This window comes from Notolepis coatsorum (genome assembly GCF_963971535.1).
Source record: "Notolepis coatsorum genome assembly, chromosome: 17".
Classification (NCBI taxonomy): domain Eukaryota; kingdom Metazoa; phylum Chordata; class Actinopteri; order Aulopiformes; family Paralepididae; genus Notolepis; species Notolepis coatsorum.
In genome coordinates, this window is record NC_140181.1 from 76,078,855 (window position 1) to 76,104,825 (window position 25,971).

The following is a 25,971-nucleotide window of genomic DNA, read 5'->3' on the forward strand; positions in this document are numbered from 1 at the left end:
CTAGAGTACTTTACCTCAGTTCCGCCACCGGCCTCTCACCCTTTGAGGTATCCCTGGGCTACCAACCCCCTCTTTTCCCTGCACAGGAGTCGGAGGTGGCAGTTCCCTCCGTACAGGACCACCTCGACCGGTGCCGTCGGGTCTGGGAGATCACCAGGACCGCGCTGCTCCGGTCATCGGAGCGCGCCAGTCGTGGGGCTGACCGACGGCGGGTTCCTGCGCCGATGTACCACCCTGGGCAGAGGGTGTGGCTTTCCGCAAGGGACCTTCCACTTCGGTCCTCGGCCAAGAAGCTTAACCCCCGGTTCGTCGGTCCTTTTGAGGTTCTGAAGGTACTCAGTCCGGCGGCGGTGAGTCTTAAGCTTCCTGCGTCCATGCACATTCACCCCGTTTTCCATGTGTCCCGGGTTAAGCCTGTCTCTCTCAGTCCCCTGATGCCTCCTGCTCCGGAACCACCTCCTCCCGAGATGGTGGACGGTCACCCCCAGTGGCAGGTCCGCCGGTTGATGGGCGTTCGACGGCGGGGTTGGGGGTTCCAGTACCTGGTGGACTGGGAGGGGTACGGTCCGGAAGAACGGAGCTGGGTCTCCCGCCAGCTCATCGTGGATCCCGGCCTGATCACCGACTTCCATCGTGCCCATCCGGGCGAGCCGGGTCGGGCTGGTCGCCGGGTGGCTCCCGTGGAGGGGGGGGGGTACTGTGAGGTTTTGGTCCGCTCCCTACCACACGCTCCGTTCCTTTAAGGTACTATGTGATTAATGCATTCCCCGCCACACGCTCCGTTCCTTTAAGGTGCCGTGTTTGATTGGTGCTTTCCCCGCCACACGCTTTTGGAGCAAGTATCAATCTCATCCCGCAGCTGTCACAGCTTGTAATTAGCGCCCCTGAAGGCTTTATATGCTCAGACCCCCTTACTATCGATGTTGGGTCGTTCTGAATTACACCTGCATATACCTGCCATTCCCCGTCGCTGTTCCTGTCTTTTTGCTCTCCAGGATCTTTTGTGGAGAACTGCTGTGGAGAACCTGGTTCCCCGTTCGGAGCTACGCCTCGTTATCTGCCCGCTTCTCGCGTTGCGCTCTGGTGAGTTTTTGGAAACTGTCTTTTGGATTATCAGTTTTTTGTGTGTTTGGTGAACACCGAAGAGATCCCGTTTTTGTTTGTACTGGACTCACCTAATTTTTGTGTTAGATTAACACTGAAGATACCGTATTGTTTTTTCTCTGGACTCTGCTAACTTGTGTGTGGTACACCGAAGATCAAGTCACTTGGATTTATACTGGATCAGTCACCTCTCTGCCTCTGTGTGTTCGTTGGGCTAACTCTGATTTCTCTCTCTCTCCGTTTCCACCGGGAGTGAAAGCTGGGAGTATCTGCAGAGCCGCTTCAACGTCACTAGCCAATTCCTCACCACTACCTACTGGGAGTATCTGCAGAGCCGCAACATCTTCACATGCCAGATTCCCCGTTTGTTCGATTGCTGTACTTCATTCCATCTTGTGACTCTGTAAATAAATACGCCCTTGCTTTGGCTAACTCTGAACTTCCTCTCTGTGCCGTTGCGTTTGAGGTCGGTTACAAACCATAACAGTTGCAGTGTTTGCTAATATCAATAGCTGACAGGAAATACACTTGGACCCAAGCTGTTCCCATAGCAACAGAATTCCACTGAGAAAGGTCTGTAGTCAATCTTCTACATCCTTCACTGTGTCAACATCCCCTGACAGACCCCTCCGGGCCCCCAGACCCCATCTCTATCCAACAACAACTACCTATAGCAACTGCTTATACTATAAAAACCTTCTGTTGTTATAGCACCAAACAGTGACTGCTGTATCATGTGATATATGACTGATTTACACTGAATGTTTCATATTTGTATGTGTATATCTGTGAGGACCCCAGGAAGAATAGTCAACACGTTATGTTATAGCCATAAGTAAAATATTGACATATTGTATAAGTAATGTAGTCGTGTTTCTTTCGGCAGAAGTCCAAAACAAATCACTGCGACCGGAACCAACAATGATCGTGGTCGTGGGGGAGTGCTCTCACCACTAGACTAAAGATACAAACACAGCAATACTATGATGATGGCCATAATGGTTAAGATAGAAGTTAGGGTTAGGGTTAAAGGAACACACCAACATTTTGGGAAATTAGCTTACCATCTTCTCCAGAGAGAGACAAGAAGATAGATACCAGTTTCCTCTCTGTGCGTTCAGTAGAAAGCTATCTGGCTGCACGTTAGCCTAGCTTAGCACAATGAATGGAAGCGGACAGTGCCGGTTATAGAATAGAATAGAATAGAAATACTTTTATTATCCCGAGGGAAATTTGACACTGCAAATCACTCAACATTAAACATTTAGACAGAACAGGTCACGAATAAGAATAACAAAAGGGGAACTTAAAAGTTTTCTGAAAACGTAAAAAGTTTAAACATTTTGAATGTAATATATGTACTTATTTGTAATATGTACACATTGTACATTTTCATAAATACATCAATATATGACTAATTTGTAATACGTGCACATCACACATTTTCGTAAATACCGGTATGTCAATATATTACTATAACATAACGTACAATGTGTAGCTTTTTCCTGTGGTCGATAAGTACTTTATTTACATATTTTAAGTGAGATCGGGCTGCTATTTGCAACCTTATCTACAAACATAAAACGTGATGATGCTGTTTGGCTTCATACATGCTTGGCTTCAACCAAAACAAGTGTGTGTTCTGTGCACAGCGGTGTGTTGCATTTAATGGGATATTCCGCTTTAGTAGAACTAGAAAATCCAGCAAGTGTATATCTACAAGTAAGCTAGCGACCAGTGCTGTCCCTGTGACTACAGCTGTCAAGACCACCATTCCCCCAAGGTGTCAGGCCCCTTAGTCATTAACAGCTACAAGCTTTTGGTTTACCACACACACACACACACACACACACGCACACGCACGCGCACACACACACACACAATAACGTCTTCTCCAATCGTGACTAACAAGTGGGTAAAGTCTATTTCACAAATAAAACCGTGGGTCAACGGTTTTTAGTTGAGTTTACCCTCCACTACATTCCTGGGTTCACTTGGTTGGGAACGAGGGCTCTGCATTATGGTCAAAATATGATAAAAATACCATAATGTTTGTATTATTCTGGATGGTATAATGACATAGAATTTGAGTTTGGCTCCCTTTTTGTCATGGTGCCTTTTTATTCAAAAGGGTACATTTTAATCAAAAATGTAATCCCCAAATATTTATAATACTGCTGCAAGGAACAAGTCTGAGATTAACTTAAAAAAATACATGTACAATTTTATAATTTCTATATCATTGATGATAGTAAAATGCATGCATGGCTCCATGGCGGTTGATCTCTCAGTTGAAACCGTTTGATTGACGGTGAAGCTTCCTTAACTGTTCAATAAAGCAACAGCTGGCATCACCAGGCCACCAGAGCTGATGTGGTTAACTGGCAGGCAGGCAGGCAGGCGTGTGTACTGTATATATACACACACACACACACACTGTTATGGTTTGACACCGACCCCAAATGCTAACGACACAAAGAGAGTTGTTTCAGAGTTGCCAAAAACTAGGGCTTGTTTTATTTCACAAAATAGCAGCAATAACTTGGTTGAGAACAAACAAAGACTGGGATACAAGCATAGACGAATGTTGCTGCTCTGCAGCTTCTCCCGGGATGGTTCGTCCGAGGATTAGACTGTGACGTCAGAGCCGCTCTGCAGATTCCTCTCGGCAGCTCCCCGAGGTGGTGACAGAGAGGGAGAGAGAGAGCGGGTTAGCTCTGAGTACAGTTGGGAACAGAGCAGGTGACAGGAGAAGTGACTTGTCCCAAAACAGATAATCCAGTGACAGAATCTTCGGTGTAAATACACACTGTGAGCAACGTCCCAACAACAATCCACGTGATAGAATCTTCGGTGCTAATACACACAGTGAGCGAAGTCCCAATAATAATCCAAGTGATAATATCTTCGGTGTGAATACACACAGTGAGCGAAGTCCCAATAATAATCCAAGTGATAATATCTTCGGTGTGAATACACACAGTGAGCGATGTTCAAGCAAATATTATCCAAAATGAACAATCCAAAATACAGGCACAGGGTGAGTGACAGTCTGACAAAAAGCAGGATCTCTTCAGTGTTTAACACACACGAAAAACGATAGGGTCAAAGAAAGTCTTGCAAAACTCACCCAGGCGCTGTGCGTAAAGAGAGCAGGATCAAACAGGGCGAGCGCGTCGCCACGGGGAACGGGTTGTCCAAGCGGAATACTTCTTGAATATCCTGGGAGGCAATGCACAGGGAAAAACAGCAGGCAAGGAAGGAACAGCAAATGCTGATAATATATCAAAACGATCCAACAACACTTGATGGGGAATCGGGGTATATATAATCAGAGGAATGCTTAATGACAAGCTGTGACAGCTGCGGGATGAGATTGACAAGCGTGTGGTTGGGGAAGCACCAATCAAACGGCGTCTACGGGAAGAAGCGTGTGAATAGGAGACTGCAATTGATTAACAGAAAACTAAAGGAACAGAGCGAGTAGGCTTAAAGGAACAGAGCGAGTAGGTGAGCAGCGGACAAAACCTCACAGTACCCCCCCCTCCACGGGAGCCACCCGGCGACCAGGCCGACCCGGCTCGTCAGGATGGGCACGATGGAAGTCAGTGATCAAGCCGGGATCCACGATGAGCTGTCGGGAGACCCAGCTCCGCTCTTCCGGGCCGTAACCCTCCCAGTCCACCAGGTACTGGAACCCCCGACCCCGCCGTCGAACGCCCATCAACCGGCGGACCTGCCACTGGGGGTGACCATCCACCATCTCGGGAGGCGGAGGATCAGGAGCTGGAGGCATCAGGGGACTGAGGGAGACGGGCTTAACCCGGGAGACATGGAAAACGGGGTGAATGTGCATGGACGCAGGAAGTTTAAGACGCAGGGCCGCCGGACTGAGTACCTTCAGAACCTCGAAAGGTCCGACGAAACGGGGGTTAAGCTTCTTGGCCGAGGACCGAAGCGGGAGGTCCTTCGCGGAAAGCCACACCCTCTGCCCAGGGTGGTAAGTCGGCGCGGGAACCCGGCGCCGGTCGGCCCCACGACAGGCACGCTCAGATGTCCGGAGCAGCGCGGTCCTGGTGATCTCCCAGACCCGTCGGCAGCGGTCGAGGTGGACCTGCACGGAGGGAACTGCCACCTCCGTCTCCTGTGCGGGGAAAAGAGGCGGTTGGTAGCCCAGGGAAACCTCAAATGGTGAGAGGCCGGTGGCGGAACTGACCATGGAATTGATGGAGTACTCGACCCAGGGAAGGAAACGGCTCCAGGAAGCTGGTCTCTCGGCTGCCACACACCGAAGAGCAGACTCCACGCTCTGGTTCATCCTCTCCGTTTGTCCGTTAGTCTGGGGATGATAACCAGAGGAAAGACTGACCGTCGCCCCCAATCCCTTGCAAAAAGCCCGCCATACCTGGGAGGTGAACTGGGGCCCCCGGTCAGAGACGATGTCCTGGGGAATACCATGAAGGCGGAACACGTGGTGAGTCAGGAGGTCCGCCGTCTCGGCCGCCGAGGGGAGCTTGGAAAGGGCCACGAGGTGAACCCCCTTGCTGAATCGATCCACCACGGTCAGAAGGCAAGTGTTCCCCTGGGAGGAGGGAAGACCTGTGACGAAGTCTAGCGCCACATGTGACCAAGGACGGCTCGGAACGGGAAGTGGCTGTAAAAGCCCGGAGGGTGCCTGGTGCGAGGCCTTGCTGCGGGCACAGACCGCGCAGGCCAATACGAACTCCTTGACGTCGTTCCGCATGGTGGGCCACCAGAAACGACGAGCCAGGAAGGAGAACGTGCGATGAACGCCCGGGTGGCAGGCGAACCGGCTGGTATGGCCCCATAGCAGCACCCGGGACCGGACAGAGTCGGGGACGAAGAGACGATGAATCGGAACGTTGCTTGGAGCACGCTGGAAGCGTAGGGCACGTCTAACCACCCCCTCGATGCCCAAGGTGATGGCTCCAACCACCCTGGCCTCCGGGAGGATGGGAGTCGGATCCTCAGAGGGTGGAGCCCCCTTGGAGTGTAACCGGGACAGGGAGTCGGCCTTCGTGTTGCGGGAACCAGGACGAAAAGTCAGCGAGAAGTCGAACCGACTGAGGAAGCTGGCCCATCTTGCCTGCCGACCGTTGAGGCGCTTGGAAGCGCGGATGAACGTCAGGTTCTTGTGGTCCGTCCAGATGGTAAATGGCTCCTCGGCCCCCTCAAGCCAATGACGCCACTCCTCCAACGCAGCCACGACCGCCAGCAGCTCCCGATTGCCGGTGTCGTAGTTCCTCTCGGCAGGGAGGAACCGACGCGAGTAGAAGGCGCAAGGATGTACCTTCTGGTCCGTTGCCGAACGCTGGGATAAGACAGCCCCCAGTCCAGTATCCGAGGCGTCCACCTCTACAATGAACTGTCTCTTGGGGTCAGGGTGGAGCAAGATCGGGGCGGAAGTGAACTTCTTCTTGAGGGAGCGGAACGCAGCACATGCCGCTGGGGACCAGTCGAACGGCAGAGCGGGAGAGGTCAGTCTGGTAAGTGGCTCCGCCACTTGACTGTAGTTCCGGATGAACCTTCGGTAGAAGTTGGCGAACCCGAGGAAACTCTGTAACTCCTTCCGAGTGGTGGGTTCAGGCCATTCCTCCACAGCTTGGATCTTGCGAGGATCCGCTCGGGTCAAGCCCTTCTCAACGATGAAGCCCAGGTAGTCGACGGAGTCGGAGTGGAAACGGCACTTCTCCGCCTTGACGAAGAGCCGATTGTGGAGGAGGCGCTCTAGCACACGGCGGACATGCTGGATGTGCTCCTCGAGGGTCCTGGAGAAGATGAGGATGTCGTCCAGGTACACCACCACAAACACCTCCAGCATGTCACGAAGGACGTCGTTCATGAGTGCCTGGAATACCGCCGGGGCGTTGGTGAGGCCGAACGGCATCACCAGGTACTCGTAGTGGCCCCTGGGGGTCTTGAAGGCGGTCTTCCATTCATCGCCCTCACGGATACGGACAAGATGGTAGGCACTCCGGAGGTCCAGCTTGGTAAAGACGGTGGCCTGGGTGAGAGGCTCGAAGGTGGAGTTCATGAGAGGAAGAGGGTACTTGTTCTTGATGGTGATCTCGTTGAGCTGGCGATAGTCGATGCAGGGTCGAAGGTCCCCGTCCTTCTTCCCAACAAAGAAGAAACCGGCCGCCACCGGGGAGGAGGAAGGCCGAATGAGTCCTGCTTCCAAGGACTCAGAGATGTACTGATCCATCGCCTTCTTCTCCGGAACGGTCAGACTGTAGAGGCGGCTGCCGGGAAGGGGAGCCCCTTGGCGGAGGTCGATGGCGCAGTCGTAAGGGCGGTGGGGTGGAAGGGCCTGAGCCCTGGACTTACTGAAAACCTCCAAGAGGTCGTGGTACTCGGGAGGTATGGATGAAGAGTCCGGAGGCGACTCACCAGCGGGCCTCCGGGGCGGGGGACAGGACGCCGCCTGTAGACACTGGGCGTGACAGGAGGAGCTCCAGCCCTTGATGGTACCGGAGGACCAGGCGATGTGGGGCTCGTGCAGCGCGAGCCAGGGCCTACCCAGGACCACCGGGACGAGAGGGGATCGGGTGATAAGGAACTGGATTCTCTCAACGTGGTTCCCAGCGATGGTCAGCACGACTGGGCAGGTGCGTTGAGAGATGTCGGCCAGGCGGTGTTGGTCCAACGCAAAGATCTCCAAAGGCCTCACAAGGTCCTCAAGTGGAATGTTGGCCCGGGTAGCAAACTCGAAGTCGAGGAAACTCTCGTCTGCCCCAGAGTCGATGAGTGCCTCCACCGTGGCCCGTTGGTCCGCCCAGGCCAGGGTGACGCTCATCAGATGGCCAGGTGGTGCGCGGCTCTGGGAATGGGAAAAACGGCTCACCAGGATTTCCCGGGGTCTCGGCGAGCCTGATCTTTTGGCCGGGTGGGGCAGTTGGCGATTCGGTGTCCCTCCCGACCGCAGTAGAGGCAGAGACCGGACCTGAACCTCGCCTCACGTTCAGCCTGGCTCAGATGAGAGCGTCCCAGCTGCATGGGTTCCTCCTCGCGAACCGAACGGGAGGGTACGCTACCACCAGTCGTGTTGAGGGCAGGGCGACCAGTAGAAACGTCATGAGTACGGGGGGTCCGGGGTCCCTCAGGAGGTACCAGTCGGGTCCTCTCACGCCTTCTCTCCTGGAGGCGTCCGTCGATGCGGATGGCGAGGCTGAACAGGTCCTCGAGGGAGTCAGGCTCCTCCCGGGTCGCGAGCTGGTCCCTGACTGCGTCACTGAGCCCCCTCATGAAGGTTAGGCGAAGTGCTGGGTCGTTCCAACCACTCTCCACCGCCGCCAGTCGAAACTCCAGGACGTAGTCTGTTACCCCGCCGCTCCCCTGTCGGAAGGTACCCAACCGGGCTCCAGGATCCAGACCACGGGCTGGGTGGTGGAACACCCTGCGGAGCTCAGCCACGAAGTCTGGATAGGAGAAACAAAAATCTGCATCCATTGCCCAGGAGGAAGTGACCCACTGGGCAGCCCGGCCTGAGAGCAAGTTTGTCATATAGGCCACTTGGGCTCCTCTAGAAGTGAATCGACTGGGTTGATGACGGAAAACCAACTCACATTGCATGATGAATGTGGCACACTCCTCGGGATTGCCGTCGAACAGCCGTGGGACGGAGAGACGGGGTTCCCGAGGTGCGGGATCGGGAAGCGTGGGCCCTGCTGGGGCTGCGGGGGATGCTCCTGAAGGAAGTGGGGGTACAATTAAAGTGTTAACGGTGTCGCTCAGCGTGTGAAGATGAAGGAGTATACTTGACTGTTGTCCTGCCAGAGCGGCCAGGGACCCATGAATAGGCTGGACCTGTTCCCTGAGATCATGCACCGCAGCCGCAGCCCTCTCTAGTTGGAGACTGTGATCCTTGGTCAACTCGATCTGATTAGCTAGTGCTGTTCTGACTCTCTCTGTGTCGGCTGGGGTCGTCATTTTGGTTGGATCGTAATGTTATGGTTTGACACCGACCCCAAATGCTAACGACACAAAGAGAGTTGTTTCAGAGTTGCCAAAAACTAGGGCTTGTTTTATTTCACAAAATAGCAGCAATAACTTGGTTGAGAACAAACAAAGACTGGGATACAAGCATAGACGAATGTTGCTGCTCTGCAGCTTCTCCCGGGATGGTTCGTCCGAGGATTAGACTGTGACGTCAGAGCCGCTCTGCAGATTCCTCTCGGCAGCTCCCCGAGGTGGTGACAGAGAGGGAGAGAGAGAGCGGGTTAGCTCTGAGTACAGTTGGGAACAGAGCAGGTGACAGGAGAAGTGACTTGTCCCAAAACAGATAATCCAGTGACAGAATCTTCGGTGTAAATACACACTGTGAGCAACGTCCCAACAACAATCCACGTGATAGAATCTTCGGTGCTAATACACACAGTGAGCGAAGTCCCAATAATAATCCAAGTGATAATATCTTCGGTGTGAATACACACAGTGAGCGAAGTCCCAATAATAATCCAAGTGATAATATCTTCGGTGTGAATACACACAGTGAGCGATGTTCAAGCAAATATTATCCAAAATGAACAATCCAAAATACAGGCACAGGGTGAGTGACAGTCTGACAAAAAGCAGGATCTCTTCAGTGTTTAACACACACGAAAAACGATAGGGTCAAAGAAAGTCTTGCAAAACTCACCCAGGCGCTGTGCGTAAAGAGAGCAGGATCAAACAGGGCGAGCGCGTCGCCACGGGGAACGGGTTGTCCAAGCGGAATACTTCTTGAATATCCTGGGAGGCAATGCACAGGGAAAAACAGCAGGCAAGGAAGGAACAGCAAATGCTGATAATATATCAAAACGATCCAACAACACTTGATGGGGAATCGGGGTATATATAATCAGAGGAATGCTTAATGACAAGCTGTGACAGCTGCGGGATGAGATTGACAAGCGTGTGGTTGGGGAAGCACCAATCAAACGGCGTCTACGGGAAGAAGCGTGTGAATAGGAGACTGCAATTGATTAACAGAAAACTAAAGGAACAGAGCGAGTAGGCTTAAAGGAACAGAGCGAGTAGGTGAGCAGCGGACAAAACCTCACACACACAGACACACACACACACACACACACACACACACACACACACACACACACACACACACACACACAGACAGACAGACAGACAGACAGACAGACAGACAGACAGACAGACAGACAGACAGACAGACAGACAGACAGACAGACAGACAGACAGACAGACAGACAGACAGACAGACAGACAGACAGACAGACAGACAGACAGACAGACAGACACACACACACACACACACACACACGCACACACTTGAGAACATTTATGGCATAGTTTACAGGGTGGCTGGTTGGCAGAACAGAGATTGGACCCAGCTGTGACATCTAGGCCAGGGAAACACACACACACACACACACACAGACACACAGACACACACACACAGACACACACACACACACACACACACACACACACACACACACACACACAGACACACAGACACACACACACAGACTTGAGAAAATGTATGGCATAGTTTACAGGGTGGCTGGTTGGCAGAACAGTCCCAGCAACGTCTTTTCTTTCTTAGGAAACTGAAAGAGTTCACAAATAACAGGGTGATTCTACACAACTCCTATCGCTGTGTGATTGAGAGCGTTCTTACTTCCTCCTGTACAATATGGTTTGGTAACATTACAGACCTGGAGAAGAAATCTCTGAACAGAATTGTGCGTCTCGCACGCAAGACAATCTGGGTTAGCCTGCCAGCTCTAGAAGAGATCTATGGTGCCAGGCTGCTTTCCCGTGCCTCTGGCATTATCAACGACCCCTCTGGTCACCCAGCCGCAGGCCTCTTTGTGCCCCTCCCGTCGGGCAGACGCTACCGCTCTATCACATGCTCTACCTCTCAGTTTACTAAGAGTTTCTTCCCCAGTGCTGTGCGCAGCCTGAATAACTCCAAAGGCTAGATTTGTATATCCTGAGTGTGCTGAGCAGTGAAATGAAAAAGATCTGCTCCTGGCTCAGTGACAATAAATTGTCTCTACATCTGGGAAAAACAGAGGCCATACTCTTTGGGTCAAACGCCAACCTAAAGAAATCCCAGGGTTTTAAAATTAGAGTAGGTGAAAACATTATTGAGGATAAAGAGGAGGTCACCTACCTGGGCTTTATTTTAAATAACAAACTTTCTAACGAAAAAATGGCACAAAAAGTTATTACTAAGGTCAATCAAAAAACCAAATTTTTATTTAGAATTTCCTCGTTCATAAATAAAAACGCTCTGAGGACCCTAGCTGGAGCCCTCATCCAATGTCACTTTGACTATGCTTGCACTTCATGGTACAGCAACATATCAAAACAAATGAAGACAAAGCTCCAGACCTCCCAAAACAAACTAGTGAGACTCCTGCACAACCTTCACTTTAGGACTCACCTAACGCCAGCCCACTTTAGCAGTCTGGGATGGCTTAGGGTTGAAGAAAGGGTACACCAGCTTAAAATGCTACTGGTTTTTAAAGTACTAAAAGAAACGGTCCCCAAGTACCTAGTAAATTATTTTAATAAAGTAGGAGATGTCCACAAACACGCCACAAGAGGAAGCCCCACGGACCTGGTCCCGCCGAGAGTCAGGACATGCATGGGGAAAGATGCATTTTTTTTTTTTACTCGGCTACGGTAATGTGGAATGCCCTGCCAACATTTATAAAACTCCTGAACTCCCCTCTCGGATTTAAATCCGCCCTAAAAACATGGCTCAGCAGCAACTCAAATTGGTCTTAAAATGTTTTTTTTATCTCTTTTATCATAACTTGGCTTTTATTTCTTTTATCATGAGTTGCTTTTAAGGGTTTGCGGATTTTCTTTTAACATTAGTTAACTGTATGAGTTGTCAGGTTAGGTGTTTTTATAAAAAAAAATTAGAATGTGTCCTGTCAGTGTACATGTCCATTTGTGTTTCTGTGCCTTTTTATGTTCCATGTATGGACCACAATGGAAACAAGCCTTGGCTTTATTGTGTTTTATCCATTTTTGACCAGCGTTATTGACACTGTTATTGTCTTGTCTTTTAAAATGTTTTTTTGTCATACGATTTGTGTCAAAATAAAGTATTCAATCAATCAATCAATCCTATTTTGTTTTGGTGTGTTATTAGTCAGGTTGTGGAAGTGCTGTTTTTGTGTGTCTGTGCATCATGCACTTTGATTATATTTTTACTTTTACTGTAAATTGTGCCTCTATACATTATGCACTTTACTATGATATGCACTTTTAGGGGATGTTGATATCAACTTTAGCATTTGTCCTTTTATACTGTCTTTGTTTTTACATATTATTTTTCTGTACCGTTTCTACTCTGCTCCTGTTTTGTGTTTGCTCTGTACCTGTATTCCAATGTGGATTCGTCCATACATGGCAAATATAATCTCTGACTCTGACTCTGACACACACGCACACGCACACACACACACACACACACACACACACACACACACACACACACACACACACACACACACACACTGACGGCATAGTTTATAGAGTGGAGGGGAATGGGGGCATTGTGACATTGCGCAGATGTGTGTGTGTGTGTGTTTCCCTGTGTGTAGCCATCTGCATGAGTGTGATAAATGTCAGTAGCCTATATCAGCGGTTCCCAAACTTTTTTGGCCGCGCACCCCCTGTCACCTCCCGACCTAGCTCGCGCACCCCCCAATGCAAACATAAAAAATTATAAATAAATAAGTCCCGAGACTCCGTGCTGCTGCTGACTTTAAATCAAATAGGTGTCTGTGGGCAGTCGGCCCGACATTAATAAACAGCAGTGTGTTATAATCACATTTTTATGAGCTAACGAATTCCGTTATATTGGACATTTGTATTAATTATATCAAGCGAATAACTGAGAAATTTGGCAGAGACGGCAACATTATCGTGAAATATAAACGTTGCGTGATGACTATTATATCTCCCCTCCCAGTCCCAACGAAGCACATACCAATAGTATGCAACTGCAGAGCCGCAGAGCCAGCGGCGCTCTCAGTCCGGTCTGGGGACCGCTCAGCAGCGCCACCCACCCAACAGCTGAATTGCCAATGGCCAATGGCTGAATTGGAGTATTGCACTGTGCGCGCACTAATTAGTCTGCTCTGCGGCTCTGCAGTTGCATGCTTCTCGCAAATCTAGCTCTCGCTGCCAAACCAAATTAATCTCGACATCGCTTCACCAATAGTCGTTATCAGAACACTACACACATATCATAATTATAGAACACACATCGTTGTCATTATTAGACCTGTGCTTAGAGGGAATTATTTTCAAAAATGTACCGAATGTACACCAACAGATTGGCCAGATTTGCCACATCAGTGGACTCATCTACTTGGAGAGAATAAAACTCACTGTTATTCACGCGACTGACTAATGTAGCCAGGATGTTTTCGGACATCATATCGATGTGTCGCGACACCGTGTTGTTGGACACCGGGATCATATCCAATGTTTTTGCTTCTTTCTCTCCAATCATACATTCAACCATATCTTTGGCAATTGGCAGGCACACGTCTTCCACAAGTGTGTGAGGTAGTCCCTTTTTAGCAATTCTGTAACTTGCGAGATAAGAAGCCTTGCATGCCTTTGTGTTAGCTCCACCACATGAATGAAATTTTGATTTGAAAAATGCAAGGGGTTCTTTAGTAACTTCGGCATGCTTAGTCGTTAAGTGGCGACGTAAATATGAGGGCTTCATGCTGCTGTTAGATAGGACGTCACCGCACACCACACACTGGGGATCTGGGTGATCCACATCACCAATCCAAGTGAAGCCCAGACACAGATAATTTTCATCATATTTCCTTTTGCTTTTTCCAGTCTGTCGCCCAGTCTCGTTGTCTTTTTTACCCTGTTTTCTTGGTGGAGGGCCGGGCTGTTGTGTCTGTGCTCCAGCTCCACACACCCCCATTTCACTGTCATCATCACTCTCTGTCTCCACTCGTAACGCTGCTCTCCGCTTCTCTCGCCTCCAATTCCTCCTGTCCTCTTTCATTACTTTTATTGACTTTAGATTCACCTGACAGTTTCCCTGTTTTTAGCCAGCTCTGCATGTTGTAAGTGCCACAATCCCGCGCTGGTCCCGCGCTTTTGGCAGGAAGTTATTAAGTGCACTGGCTCGCGCTCGCTACTGTCATCGGCCCGCTGTTAGCCCGCATATTAGGAGACCTGAGGAGACAGACTCCAGGCAGAGCGGAGCGCATCAGCACAGACGAAGCGCACCTCGCCCGAGACATTGTTTATTATTATTATTATTAAAACGTACGTTTTTTATTAAAACGTTTCTTGAATTTCATGATTTACACAGTGAAAATCCCCATTTGAAATAATGTATATTAGTTATATATTTATTAGTAAAATAACGCCATTAGCCTTTTCATGTCACGCACCACCTAGAGGTCGCTCGCGCACCACAAGGGGTGCGCGCACCACAGTTTGGGAACCACTGGCCTATATGATGATGTGTTTGTGTATTTGCATGTGTGTTCATGTAGCCATTTGTATGACAGGGTTGTCTTCCAGTGTGTATACATGAGTGTATGTATGTAGGTGCATGTGCGTGTACGTGTGTGTGCGTGTACGTGTGCGTGTACATGTGTGTGTGTGTGTGTGTGTGTGTGTATGTGTGTGTGTGTGTGTGTGTGTGTGTGTGTGTGTGTGTATGTGTGTGTGTGTGTGCCCATCTGTATATAGTATCTTCCGGTGGACCAGAGATGATGAATGTGTTTCTCGGCTCAATGAATCCAGTCTTGATTAACTCATAAAGGTTAGTCCGTAAATGTAATCTCATAAAAGCCAGGCTGCCACACTTGGGGAAAGGGCAACCTCTTATCTCTTTGTTACGGTGCTCTCATCTCTCATTGGCGGCAGAGGGAGCTGTCAAACCAATCAAAAGACTGATCTCAAATCAGGAAGAGACCACCGAATCTCATTGTGACCGTGATTTATGACCGCACGTGGGTGTGTGTGTCTGTGTGTGTGCTGTGCTGGTTTTCATGAGCCACAGTAAAAAAAATCTGATATTTACAAATTCAGCACACAGCTAACCAGGGCATGTTTTTAAACATCTTATTTAGGACTTTTTGTTTTTCCAAAAGGGAATAGAGACATGCTTGGGTTTTCGGCTTATAGCTGCAAAGTTTGTAATTGATCTAAAAAGTTGTTTATAAACCCTTCCCTTGTCTTAATCATTCCCACTATAGTAGATAGATAGAGTAGTAGATAATGGGAACATGTAATGTCTAGATACCATAGCTGGAAAGGACATTTATATATTTATTACACAATTCGTAGGTATACCTGTTCCCACTAACTCCATTTGGCTTCACTCCCTTCATCCGTTCAAAGGGATGGGGGATGAGAGAGAGATAGAAAGAGAGAGGGAGAGAGAGAGATAGAGGGAGAGAGATAGAGAAAGAAAGAGAGCGAGAGAGAGAGAGAGAGAGAGAGAGAGAGAGAGAGAGAGAGAGGAAGAGAGAGAGGGGAAAAAGAGAGGAAGAGGGAGAGAGAGAGAAATAGAAATTGGTCCACATTGGACATACGTAAAAGTTACCAAGGAATTCCTTCATAACTCGATTTACTTACTTATTCGGCATTCTCGAATGGCTTCGTATTGTAAATTCGTTGTAGGATTTATGTAGGATTTACGGACTCGAAAAGGCAGTCGTAAGTGGGACAGACCGGTGTGTGCCCTGTTTTCAATAGCTTTCAATGGGACAAGTCATTGGGGATTGCCGATACTACAGACATCCGTGGAATTAAATAATTATAATGATAATAAATATGACAATATTTGTATCATTAACAATTACGTTTTGCATTTATAGTCCTGACTCAATGAGGCATCGTGAGCATTACACACACACTGCAAACTAAATAAATAAGAACTAAACCGATCGTCACGGATATAGCTACTGTATAGTGGAATATACGAGCGCGCGTACTGTTTACGTGCAACGTGAATCGTTCCAGCAAAGTAGGCTTGTATTATTCTTGTTTTATTCATCTCATTTAGTAATATCAATACTGAACAACTGCGCGATTGGCTCTTGACAAGCCTACTTTGCTGGAATGATACATTTTGCACATATACAGAATGTGTGTGTGTGTGTGTGTGTGTGTGTGTGTGTGTGTGTGTGTGTGTGTGTGTGTGTGTGTGTGTGTGTGCTCGCGCACTGATGCTGCCTCACTAAGCCGTTTCTCCACGCATTTATTTAGTTATGGAGCATTCATTTGTCCACTCTGGTTGGATGGTGTATTGTACTTGTGCTGTATAATAACAATACATTTTAATCTAATCTCATTTTGAGATCAGTCGCAAATTGCTTCCGCACTACCTGTTGAATGGATCAGCAATGGTGCTGCAGATGCAATGCCGAACCTCTGCTGTTTTGCACACGCCTCATTCGCCTTATAAGGAGCTGGTGGGGCGTGTCTGTATGCAAATTCAATGAACGAGAATGCATATTTCAGTTTAAGAATGAGTGATGTATTTCATTCATGGGAACCCAGCTGCGAGGGTTTTCGGAAATCTGTTGGTACGACATTTTTACCAAGATACCTTTTTACAAAGGTACTTACGAACACGTTCGAGAATGATGAGAGATTTGGGGTGCTTTTTCAATGTATGTGATGTATAGATTGGGGGGAGTGACCACAGCTAAAACGGTGATGATATTGACGGTGGTGGAACCAGTGGTTTCACAGGCACAGGCCGCGTCAGCGAGGGTTTTGTTATGAATTCCTTGGAAGAACATCTGAGATTAGAGTGTACTGTCTCCCAGGGCAGGAGGGAGAGAGGTTCATCTTAATGAAACGTGAGTTTATTAGTGTTAAAGGTTATGCAGTTGTCATGACAACACGTCGCATGACAACCAGAAGGCGGGGCCGTCGTTGCAACGACGAACATCTATGAGTCGAACAGTGTTTCCGGGTGTAAGGCAGACTAGAATCTGACCGAGAGCGAGTAGGACTGAGATCACACAGACACTCTCTCCTCTCATTGAGAGAGGGGGGGGGGGGGAGAATGCCACATCACCAGTAGCTTCGGCTACCACGAGGATGGTCATGGCTAACGAACAGGCCTGACCACTATTGGACTGAATAACAACAGGACGATAGACGAACACACCGAAAGATCATTAGAATAGACTCTCCAAGGACGATACAATTTGATAACATCTGATAACATCTGATTATGAGGTTCTGTTTATAGCAATAAAACAACGCTTTTCCTCATAAGGTATCTCACGGTGTCGGAGTGTCGAATTCTTACGGAAGTGGAGAATTATTATGGTTTATGGATTGCACTAACGGGGGGAGATAAGGATCTTATCTACCAGTATCGGAGACGTCAGGACCATTAAAAGTACACAACGCAGAGGAATTGGATGGAGGGCCAAACAGACGAAGACGTGATACTGGCCAGTTTGATCAGAATCTTACAGTTGGTGCCGTGACCCGGATTTGCAAGAGATTAAAACAACGGGAACAGTTGGTTGTTGATGACAGCCGGATTTGCAAGAGATAAGAACAACGGATAAAGACTTTTTCAATAATGGGGCGACAGTGGACAACAGTCATCAATGTGTGGGAGAATCATGATCGAAGCAAGGCCGGCCAGCCCTGGGAGAGAGCGTCGAGTCGAGCGGTCATGAGGCGGACCAGCGCTGTAGGAGAAACAGCGCTCCGGAGAAAGATGTGAGTTCACTGTGCACACATGGTTGTTTTGATCTTTTAAGCCAAATAAAAACGAACGAAGATAGTGCATCCGTAAATAAGTAGCGACAGAGAAGCCAGCTGTGATAATATGAGCAGAGAGCCATGGTGAAAATCGAGGGTGTTATCTACAGAGAATGAAAAGCAAACGAGGCAGGCTGCACAGTTTTGGTTTAAGGAGGGTAAATGCGAGATGAGGAAAGGGGGGGGGGGGGGGGGGGGGGCGCTTGAATCAGATCGAAAAATTGTTGATGGCGGGACTGTTTTCATAACAGAAGGAAAGTCGAAAGGAGATTGTACCAGTGTGTATTATGTCCGATCAGGCAAGAGTATTAGTCTGAGAAAGCGTCCCCTGATAATGGATAGGAAAGAGAGGAAAAACAGCGGTGTTTTTAGGCCTTGGAAGGAAGGGCAGCGTTCGTTTGTTGAGAGAGTAGCCATTTGCACCGAGTCAAAATGGCCGCAGAGCCACGAGGGGTTTAGAATCAGGAAGTGACACGTCAACTAAATTACCATAGAGGAGGAGTAGGTCGCCACCTAGTGGTGGAGGGGGGGTAGTGCTGGGGAGTTTTCATTACCCATAGGGGAATATTTAGCACAGAGATGGTGCAGTTATTTGAATGGGTTAATTATTGAATAAAGAGGGAGTTTGAATTCCAGTGGGGCCTTCTCACACCTAATAAATAGGCAGAGTCTTGAGGGGACACGTCACCAGAAAGAACTGGCGCGCGCTGGGGGTCACCCGTGGGACAAACGTAGAGCGCAGAGTGGGTATCGTTTAGCTGCTGGTGTCACGCCGGAAGACAACAAAACAGGGAACAGCCCTGTAGGATTAGATATGGGTGTGGAGAAGGTGGTAGACTAATAGCAAAACAAGGGAAGTCGAATGTACAGACGACTGCCGGTGTTGTGTTTCTGCTTTCAAGGGGGGAATGACACCGACAGCAATGGAGATGGCCAGGAGACAGACTGGAGGAGGAGGAAGCCGCAGGGTCAGGCACCGCCTGGGACACAGATATCCACGACGAGAGAGAGGAGACGGCGGCGGTGGAGGAGCAGATGTGGAGAGGACAGCCAGAGACACTGAGCAGTAGCAGACCAGGGGAGACATTTTTGCCTAGGGGACCGCGCCCTGGGAGGGGGACCAGCTCAGGAAAGGAGCCGTCACTGAAAGGGGCCCTTGCCCTAGAAGATGGGACCGGCCCAAGATGGGAGGTGTACTGTAAGAGAGGGAAGGGAGCGCTCTGATTTGGACGTGGGGTACCTAATAGGGGGGCCGAAGGGTTTAGGGGTGTCGTCTGGAAAGTTGCAATCTGTGTTTTTCTCTGTCTCTCTCTCTCTCTCCTCCATGACCGTTGTTTATCCTTTCTGGTTTGGGTGTGATGCGGGTAATGGAAAACAAAAGCAAAAACAGCAGACGGCAGGGCCCTAATTGTTATGAGTCTATTTTTGGGTATAATTAATTGAAAAACCAAGTAGTCTTATGATTCTGAAGGTTGATTAAGAATCAAAGGGGGGAATGAGAGATTTGGGGTGCTTTTTCAATGTATGTGATGTATAGATTGGGGGGAGTGACCACAGCTAAAACGGTGATTGAAATGTGCATGGAAGACGGTGATATTGACGGTGGTGGAACCAGTGGTTTCACAGGCACAGGCCGCGTCAGCGAGGGTTTTGTTATGAATTCCTTGGAAGAACATCTGAGATTAGAGTGTACTGTCTCCCAGGGCAGGAGGGAGAGAGGTTCATCTTAATGAAACGTGAGTTTATTAGTGTTAAAGGTTATGCAGTTGTCATGACAACACGTCGCATGACAACCAGAAGGCGGGGCCGTCGTTGCAACGACGAACATCTATGAGTCGAACGGTGTTTCCGGGTGTAAGGCAGACTAGAATCTGACCGAGAGCGAGTAGGACTGAGATCACACAGACACTCTCTCCTCTCATTGAGAGAGGGGGGGGGGGGGGGGAGAATGCCACATCACCAGTAGCTTCGGCTACCACGAGGATGGTCATGGCTAACGAACAGGCCTGACCACTATTGGACTGAATAACAACAGGACGATAGACGAACACACCGAAAGATCATTAGAATAGACTCTCCAAGGACGATACAATTTGATAACATCTGATAACATCTGATTATGAGGTTCTGTTTATAGCAATAAAACAACGCTTTTCCTCATAAGGTATCTCACGGTGTCGGAGTGTCGAATTCTTACGGAAGTGGAGAATTATTATGGTTTATGGATTGCACTAACGGGGGGAGATAAGGATCTTATCTACCAGTATCGGAGACGTCAGGACCATTAAAAGTACACAACGCAGAGGAATTGGATGGAGGGCCAAACAGACGAAGACGTGATACTGGCCAGTTTGATCAGAATCTTACAATGAGGACCATTGACTGTTACCAGTCAATAATGCCTGTGGCTCAGGTTGTTAATTAAGACCATTAAGACCTCTGCTGTTATGAGGCCCTCACTGGCAGCCAGAGAAGAGAAGAGGGTATTAAACTCATCACTCACTCACTCACTGACAGAAATAGAGAGACCGGGAGGGGGGTGGAACGAGAGAGAGAGAGAGAGAGAGAGAGAGAGAGAGAGAGAGAGAGAGAGAGAGAGAGAGAGAGAGAGAGAGAGAGAGAGAGAAAGAGAGAGAGAGAGAGAGAGAGAGAGACCAATATGCAGCAATATGAGGGTCTATACAGCCAGATGGAGCTGTAGACAAATAAAGACAGAGTTTGACCCGAGGATATCATCCGTTTCAAACCACTCGTCAGAATGAATGCGAGCGTCTGCAGAGCAGAACTGTACAGAGTGAGTGACTGCTCTCTACCTACAGTATCTATCTGTTAGCCCGTGGGGACAAGTCCTCCCGCTCGGCTGAAAAATCCATTTAGGCTAACGGATTGCACACCTTTCACGCGTAAATTGAAGGAATTGTATCATCATGTATGAATAGGTTGCCTTGTGCTTTACTAAAAAAAATTCAATTTTTTTCTCTCATCTGACAATGCCTCTTACGCTGTGTTGAAAATAAACATCTGACGTGTGTAACCTCTTCTACCCTCTAGTCCAGTACATTTGCCATCTGCACATTACCAGATCACATCACCACTGCTTGTATACACATTTTACATTTACATTTAGTCATTTAGCTGACGCTTTTACGCAGAGTGACTTACAAGTTCTGTACAACAGGTCAGCAGGAAGGGTATAACTCGTCAAACAGTGTCGAACTTGAGTGCCACAGACTTGAGTGCATTAGCGTAGTACGTAATAATATAGGCAAGGTAGATTCCTTAGTAGCAGAAAGCTTGAAAGACAGTACAAGGTTAGTATTTTTTTAGGATAGGAGTTTTTTAGGATAGGAGTTGGTCTGAGGCGGCCAGAGGATGTAGAGCGTAGCGGTCTTGAGGGTGTGTAATTAGAGACCATTAACCGGAGGTAGGCAGGAGCCGTTCCCTTCGCTGTACGGTGTGCCAAGGGCATTTGTGTGGCGATGGGAAGCCAGCTTGTATGTTTGTTATCCGTCTTGTGAAACTTCACTACTCACCATTTTCCCCATTTGCCAGAGGGCTGTTAGTTTCATTTAACAAAGGGGATGAATGGTGTTCTCCATTTAATTCTAACAAAGGCAAAGGGGTTAGATATTATGCGTTAGGAAGGGGGATGGCCTCGCCTCCTCAACCCCACTTCAATCAAGCTTCTTCTTGTCGTGTCCACAAGACAGTCAATTACAAGGCTTGGCTAGATGTGGTTCAACCACAGCTGAACACATTGCTGTCCCTTCTCATTGAACTCTGCTTCAATCAAGCACAACACAGCTTTAATCTGTTGTGAACAGGGATAAAAGGGGACAAAACCAAATTAGTCATACACTCCCCTTGTTAACGCAAATTATAGATTTTAGAGAATGTTTAGAACGTTTTGTTGAAAGACAACTGAAAGAAGCAGTCTAATTTGACTTCTTTGACCCTGTTCCTGTCCCTGTCCCTGTCTTTAAGAAAATTACCTGTTCTTGTCTTTAACAACATTACCGGATACTGCCCGTCTTTTTTTTTTATCCACTTTTTCTCCTTATTTTCTATTTTTCTCCCATCCCAATTTCGTATCGCCAATTCTCCCTTCAATTCTCCCCTCCCCTGTCTTGAACGTTACTAGACTATGCCTCCCACTGGTCGGCTGTAGTGAGGATAGAAGCCTTGCATCACGTGTCCCCTCCGGTACACGAGCCTGTTGCATCAGCCTGTTGCATCTTTTCACCTGAACAGCGCGATCTCTCAGTGGCGAGGAGTAACGCGTGGGAGGCTCACGCTGCCCCCGATACTTCCTGTCTCTGCTGTACAGGCGTCACCCAACCGACCTGTAGGAGTCGCTGTCCACAACGCCCAATCCCCACCCATCGACTTTCCACCCGCTACCTCTGCCAATTGAGATAGTATGACGACTGGCCCAAGCCGCAGGCAACACTGACTCGGGGAGTCGAGACCGGTGTCTCTTGCATTGGTGACGAGCGCAATCTCCGCTACGCCACCCAGCCGCTTAGACTGCCCCTGTCTTGAACATTACCAGAGACTGCCCTGGAACATTACCGGCGACTGCCCCTGTCTTGAACATTACCAGAGACTGCCCTGGAACATTACCGGAGACTGCCCCTGTCTTGAACATTACCAGAGACTGCCCTGGAACATTACCGGAGACTGCCCCTGTCTTGAACATTACCGGAGACTGCCCCTGTCTTGAACATTACCAGAGACTGCCCTGGAACATTACCGGAGACTGCCCCTGTCTTGAACATTACCGGAGACTGCCCCTGTCTTGAACATTACCTGAGACTGCCCTGGAACATTACCGGAGACTGCCCCTGTCTTGAACATTACCAGAGACTGCCCTGGAACATTACCGGAGACTGCCCCTGTCTTGAACATTACCGGAGACTGCCCCTGTCTTGAACATTACCAGAGACTGCCCTGGAACATTACCGGAGACTGCCCCTGTCTTGAACATTACCAGAGACTGCCCTGGAACATTACCGGAGACTGCCCCTGTCTTGAACATTACCGGAGACTGCCCCTGTCTTGAACATTACCGGAGACTGCCCCTGTCTTGAACATTACCGGAGACTGCCCCTGTCTTGAACATTACCGGAGACTGCCCCTGTCTTGAACATTACCGGAGACTGCCCCTGTCTTGAACATTACCGGAGACTGCCCCTGTCTTTAAGAACTTTTGTGTTCTTTAGCTGATCTCAGCTTACCTTACTATATATACGCCATTCACACTGTCACTGATGTTGAAAACGGGGTGGAAAAAAACTTTATGACGAGACTTGAAAGTTGTTTGAAAGTTGCTAGGCATCAGTAATTCACCCTTGTGAATGACCCTCTAACTACAAGCCCTGCACCTCAAACCTGCACACAACCTGTTCTTAACTCCCGGATGCTCCCGGTTGATGTGCGAAATCTGAATGGCTTGCATCAGAGCAAATACAGCTGTGACGTGTTAGCCACAGTAAAAGACACCATGGTTCTCAGAGGGGTGAAGTACCTATGCCAAGCAACTTTCACCTTTCGTGGAATATATGTCCACCCCTTTTCAACAAAGGTAGGCTGAGATCTACCAAAACATATAACCGACTTCATACACAAAAACAGGGACAAGCTGAGGCGGCCAGGTAGTGCAGCGGACTAAGCGTCTGTCTACCACCGCAGAGACACTGGTATCGAATCCGGCTGTCAGCGGTGCCTCCGGCTTGGTCGTCGTCATACTGACACAATTGGCAGTGTCAGCGGGTGGGAAGCCGGTGGGTGGTAAAACAGCGACTCCTACAGGTCGGTCAGGGCGCCTGCACAGCAAGGGAAGGAACTGGTGAAGGTAGTGTGATCCTCCCACGCGTTACACTTCACCAATGAGAGTCCGCGCTGTCAGGTGAAAAGAGGCTGCTGGCTGTCTACTATGTATCAGAGGAAGCATCTGATAGGCTTCAGGGCTCCCTAGACCGACAAGTGGGGGGCAAATGCACGCAACAACCAGGAAGGGGAGGGGGGAATTGGCATAACGACTAAATTGGGATGGGAGAAAAATACAGAAAAATAGGAGGAGAAAAAGTAAAAAAATAAATAAAAATAAAACAGGGACAAGCTCTGGTAATGGTTAGAAGTCAGGATTACACTGGTATGGCCCTTTAAGACAACAGCTCAACATCCCCTTCTTTCAACAAAATCACCCCACAAGCGTCTAAAAGGCGGTATGAAGAGCATGACTTTCCACGGATCCCTTCTAGCCACAAGTCCAACTCAACCACAGGGCATGAGTAAGCAACAATAAGGACACACAGTGTGGGTGTTTTTATGTGGGTGAACCGAGCCAAATTGTACTAAAGCTATCCAGGCCTTTCATCGAAACAGAGCTGTCTGGAACGGTGCTGACTTGTGAAGGGGAATTTAGGAACATAGGCTACATACAGTATTCCAGATAATAGCTTGTGCCCTGGTTACTGTCTTAATCTGGATGAGCTGTTTAAGTATTCATATATGCGCTTGTGAATATCCCTGTAAAAATTAAATGATTACCAGGGACTAGGGCTGTCCCCGACTAAGGATTTGGATAGTCGACTATGATTGGCCAAAATTTGCATCAAAGAGCAGGTGTTCACTATTAAATGTCAGAGTCAATGTGCAACATTCATGGCGGTTTGCCATATTATTGGTTGGAAATGCATGAAATGTCATGAGAATTCAAACAAATATTAGGCTATAGAGTTAGACAGGGTGGGAAATCAGCACAATGCAACAAGCAAAAACTAGTCTGGGCTGTGGCTGTTACATCTGTCCGCTCTATCAGACACTCTATCAGACACTGTGATGCTCTATCAGACACTGTGGCGCTCTATCAGACGCTCTATCAGATACTGTGATGCTGTATCAGATACTGTGATGCTCTATCAGACGCTGTGATGCTCTATCAGACGCTGTGACGCTCTATCAGGCACTCTATCAGATACTGTGATGCTCTATCAGATACTGAGATGCTCTATCAGATACTGAGATGCTCTATCAGATACTGAGATGCTCTATCAGACGCTGTGACGCTCTATCAGACACTGTGATGCTCTATCAGACGCTCTATCAGACACTGAGATGCTCTATCAGATGCTGAGACGCTCTATCAGACACTGTGACGCTCTATCAGACGCTGTGACGCTCTATCAGACGCTGTGACGCTCTATCAGACGCTGTGACGCTCTATCAGACACTGTGACGCTCTATCAGATACTGTGACACTCTATCAGACGCTCTATCAGATACTGTGACACTCTATCAGACGCTCTATCAGACACTGTGACACTCTATCAGACGCTCTATCAGACACTGTGATGCTCTATCAGACACTGTGACACTCTATCAGACGCTCTATCAGACGCTGTGATGCTCTATCAGACACTGTCAGACGCGCTCTCTCTCCCTCCCTCCCTCCCTCCCTCCCTCCCTCCCTCCCTCCCTCCCTCCCTCCTTCCTCTCCCTCCCTCCCTCCCTCCCTCCTTCCTCTCCCTCCCTCCCTCCTTCCTCTCCCTCCCTCCCTCCCTCCTTCCTCTCCCTCCCTCCCTCCCACCCTCCCTCCCTCCCTCCCTCCCTCCCTCCCTCCCTCCCTCCCTCCCTCCCTCCCTCCTTCCTCTCCCTCCCTCCCTCTTTCCCTCTTTCCCTCCCTCCCTCCCTCCCTCCCTCCCTCCCTCCCTCCCTCCCTCCCTCCCTCCCTCCCTCCCTCCCTCCCTCCCTCCCTCCCTCTACCTGGGTGATGAGGCTCTTGAGCTCGGTCCTCTCCACCTCCCACGAAGCCTTGGCCTTGGCGAACTGCTGGGTGAGTTCCTGGGAGCCTTGTCTCTCCTGACGCAGCTCCCCGCGCAGGTCTTGTAGCGCCAACTTCAGGTCGGCCAGGGTACTGCTAACAGCACTTGACTAAAGACAGAAATAAATGTCAAGAGTGAGATTTCTTGTTTTAGAAAATGCTTATTTTAGGCATGTTGCAATAGAAGTAGTAGTAGTAGTAGTAGTAGTAGTAGTAGTAGTAGTAGTAGTAGTAGTAGTAGTAGTAGTAGTAGTAGT

The 25,971-nt window shown here is 48.8% G+C and overlaps 1 protein-coding gene across 1 annotated transcript in view; it reads right to left on the reverse strand.

Annotated features, from left to right (window-relative positions):
* The window catches only part of mtcl2 (microtubule crosslinking factor 2), a 179,963-nt gene that overhangs the window by 19,950 nt on the left and 134,042 nt on the right, over positions 1 to 25,971 (reverse strand). The window contains 1 exon segment of the mRNA XM_084333500.1: positions 25,657 to 25,824. Coding sequence (XP_084189626.1) covers positions 25,657 to 25,824 — 168 coding nt within the window.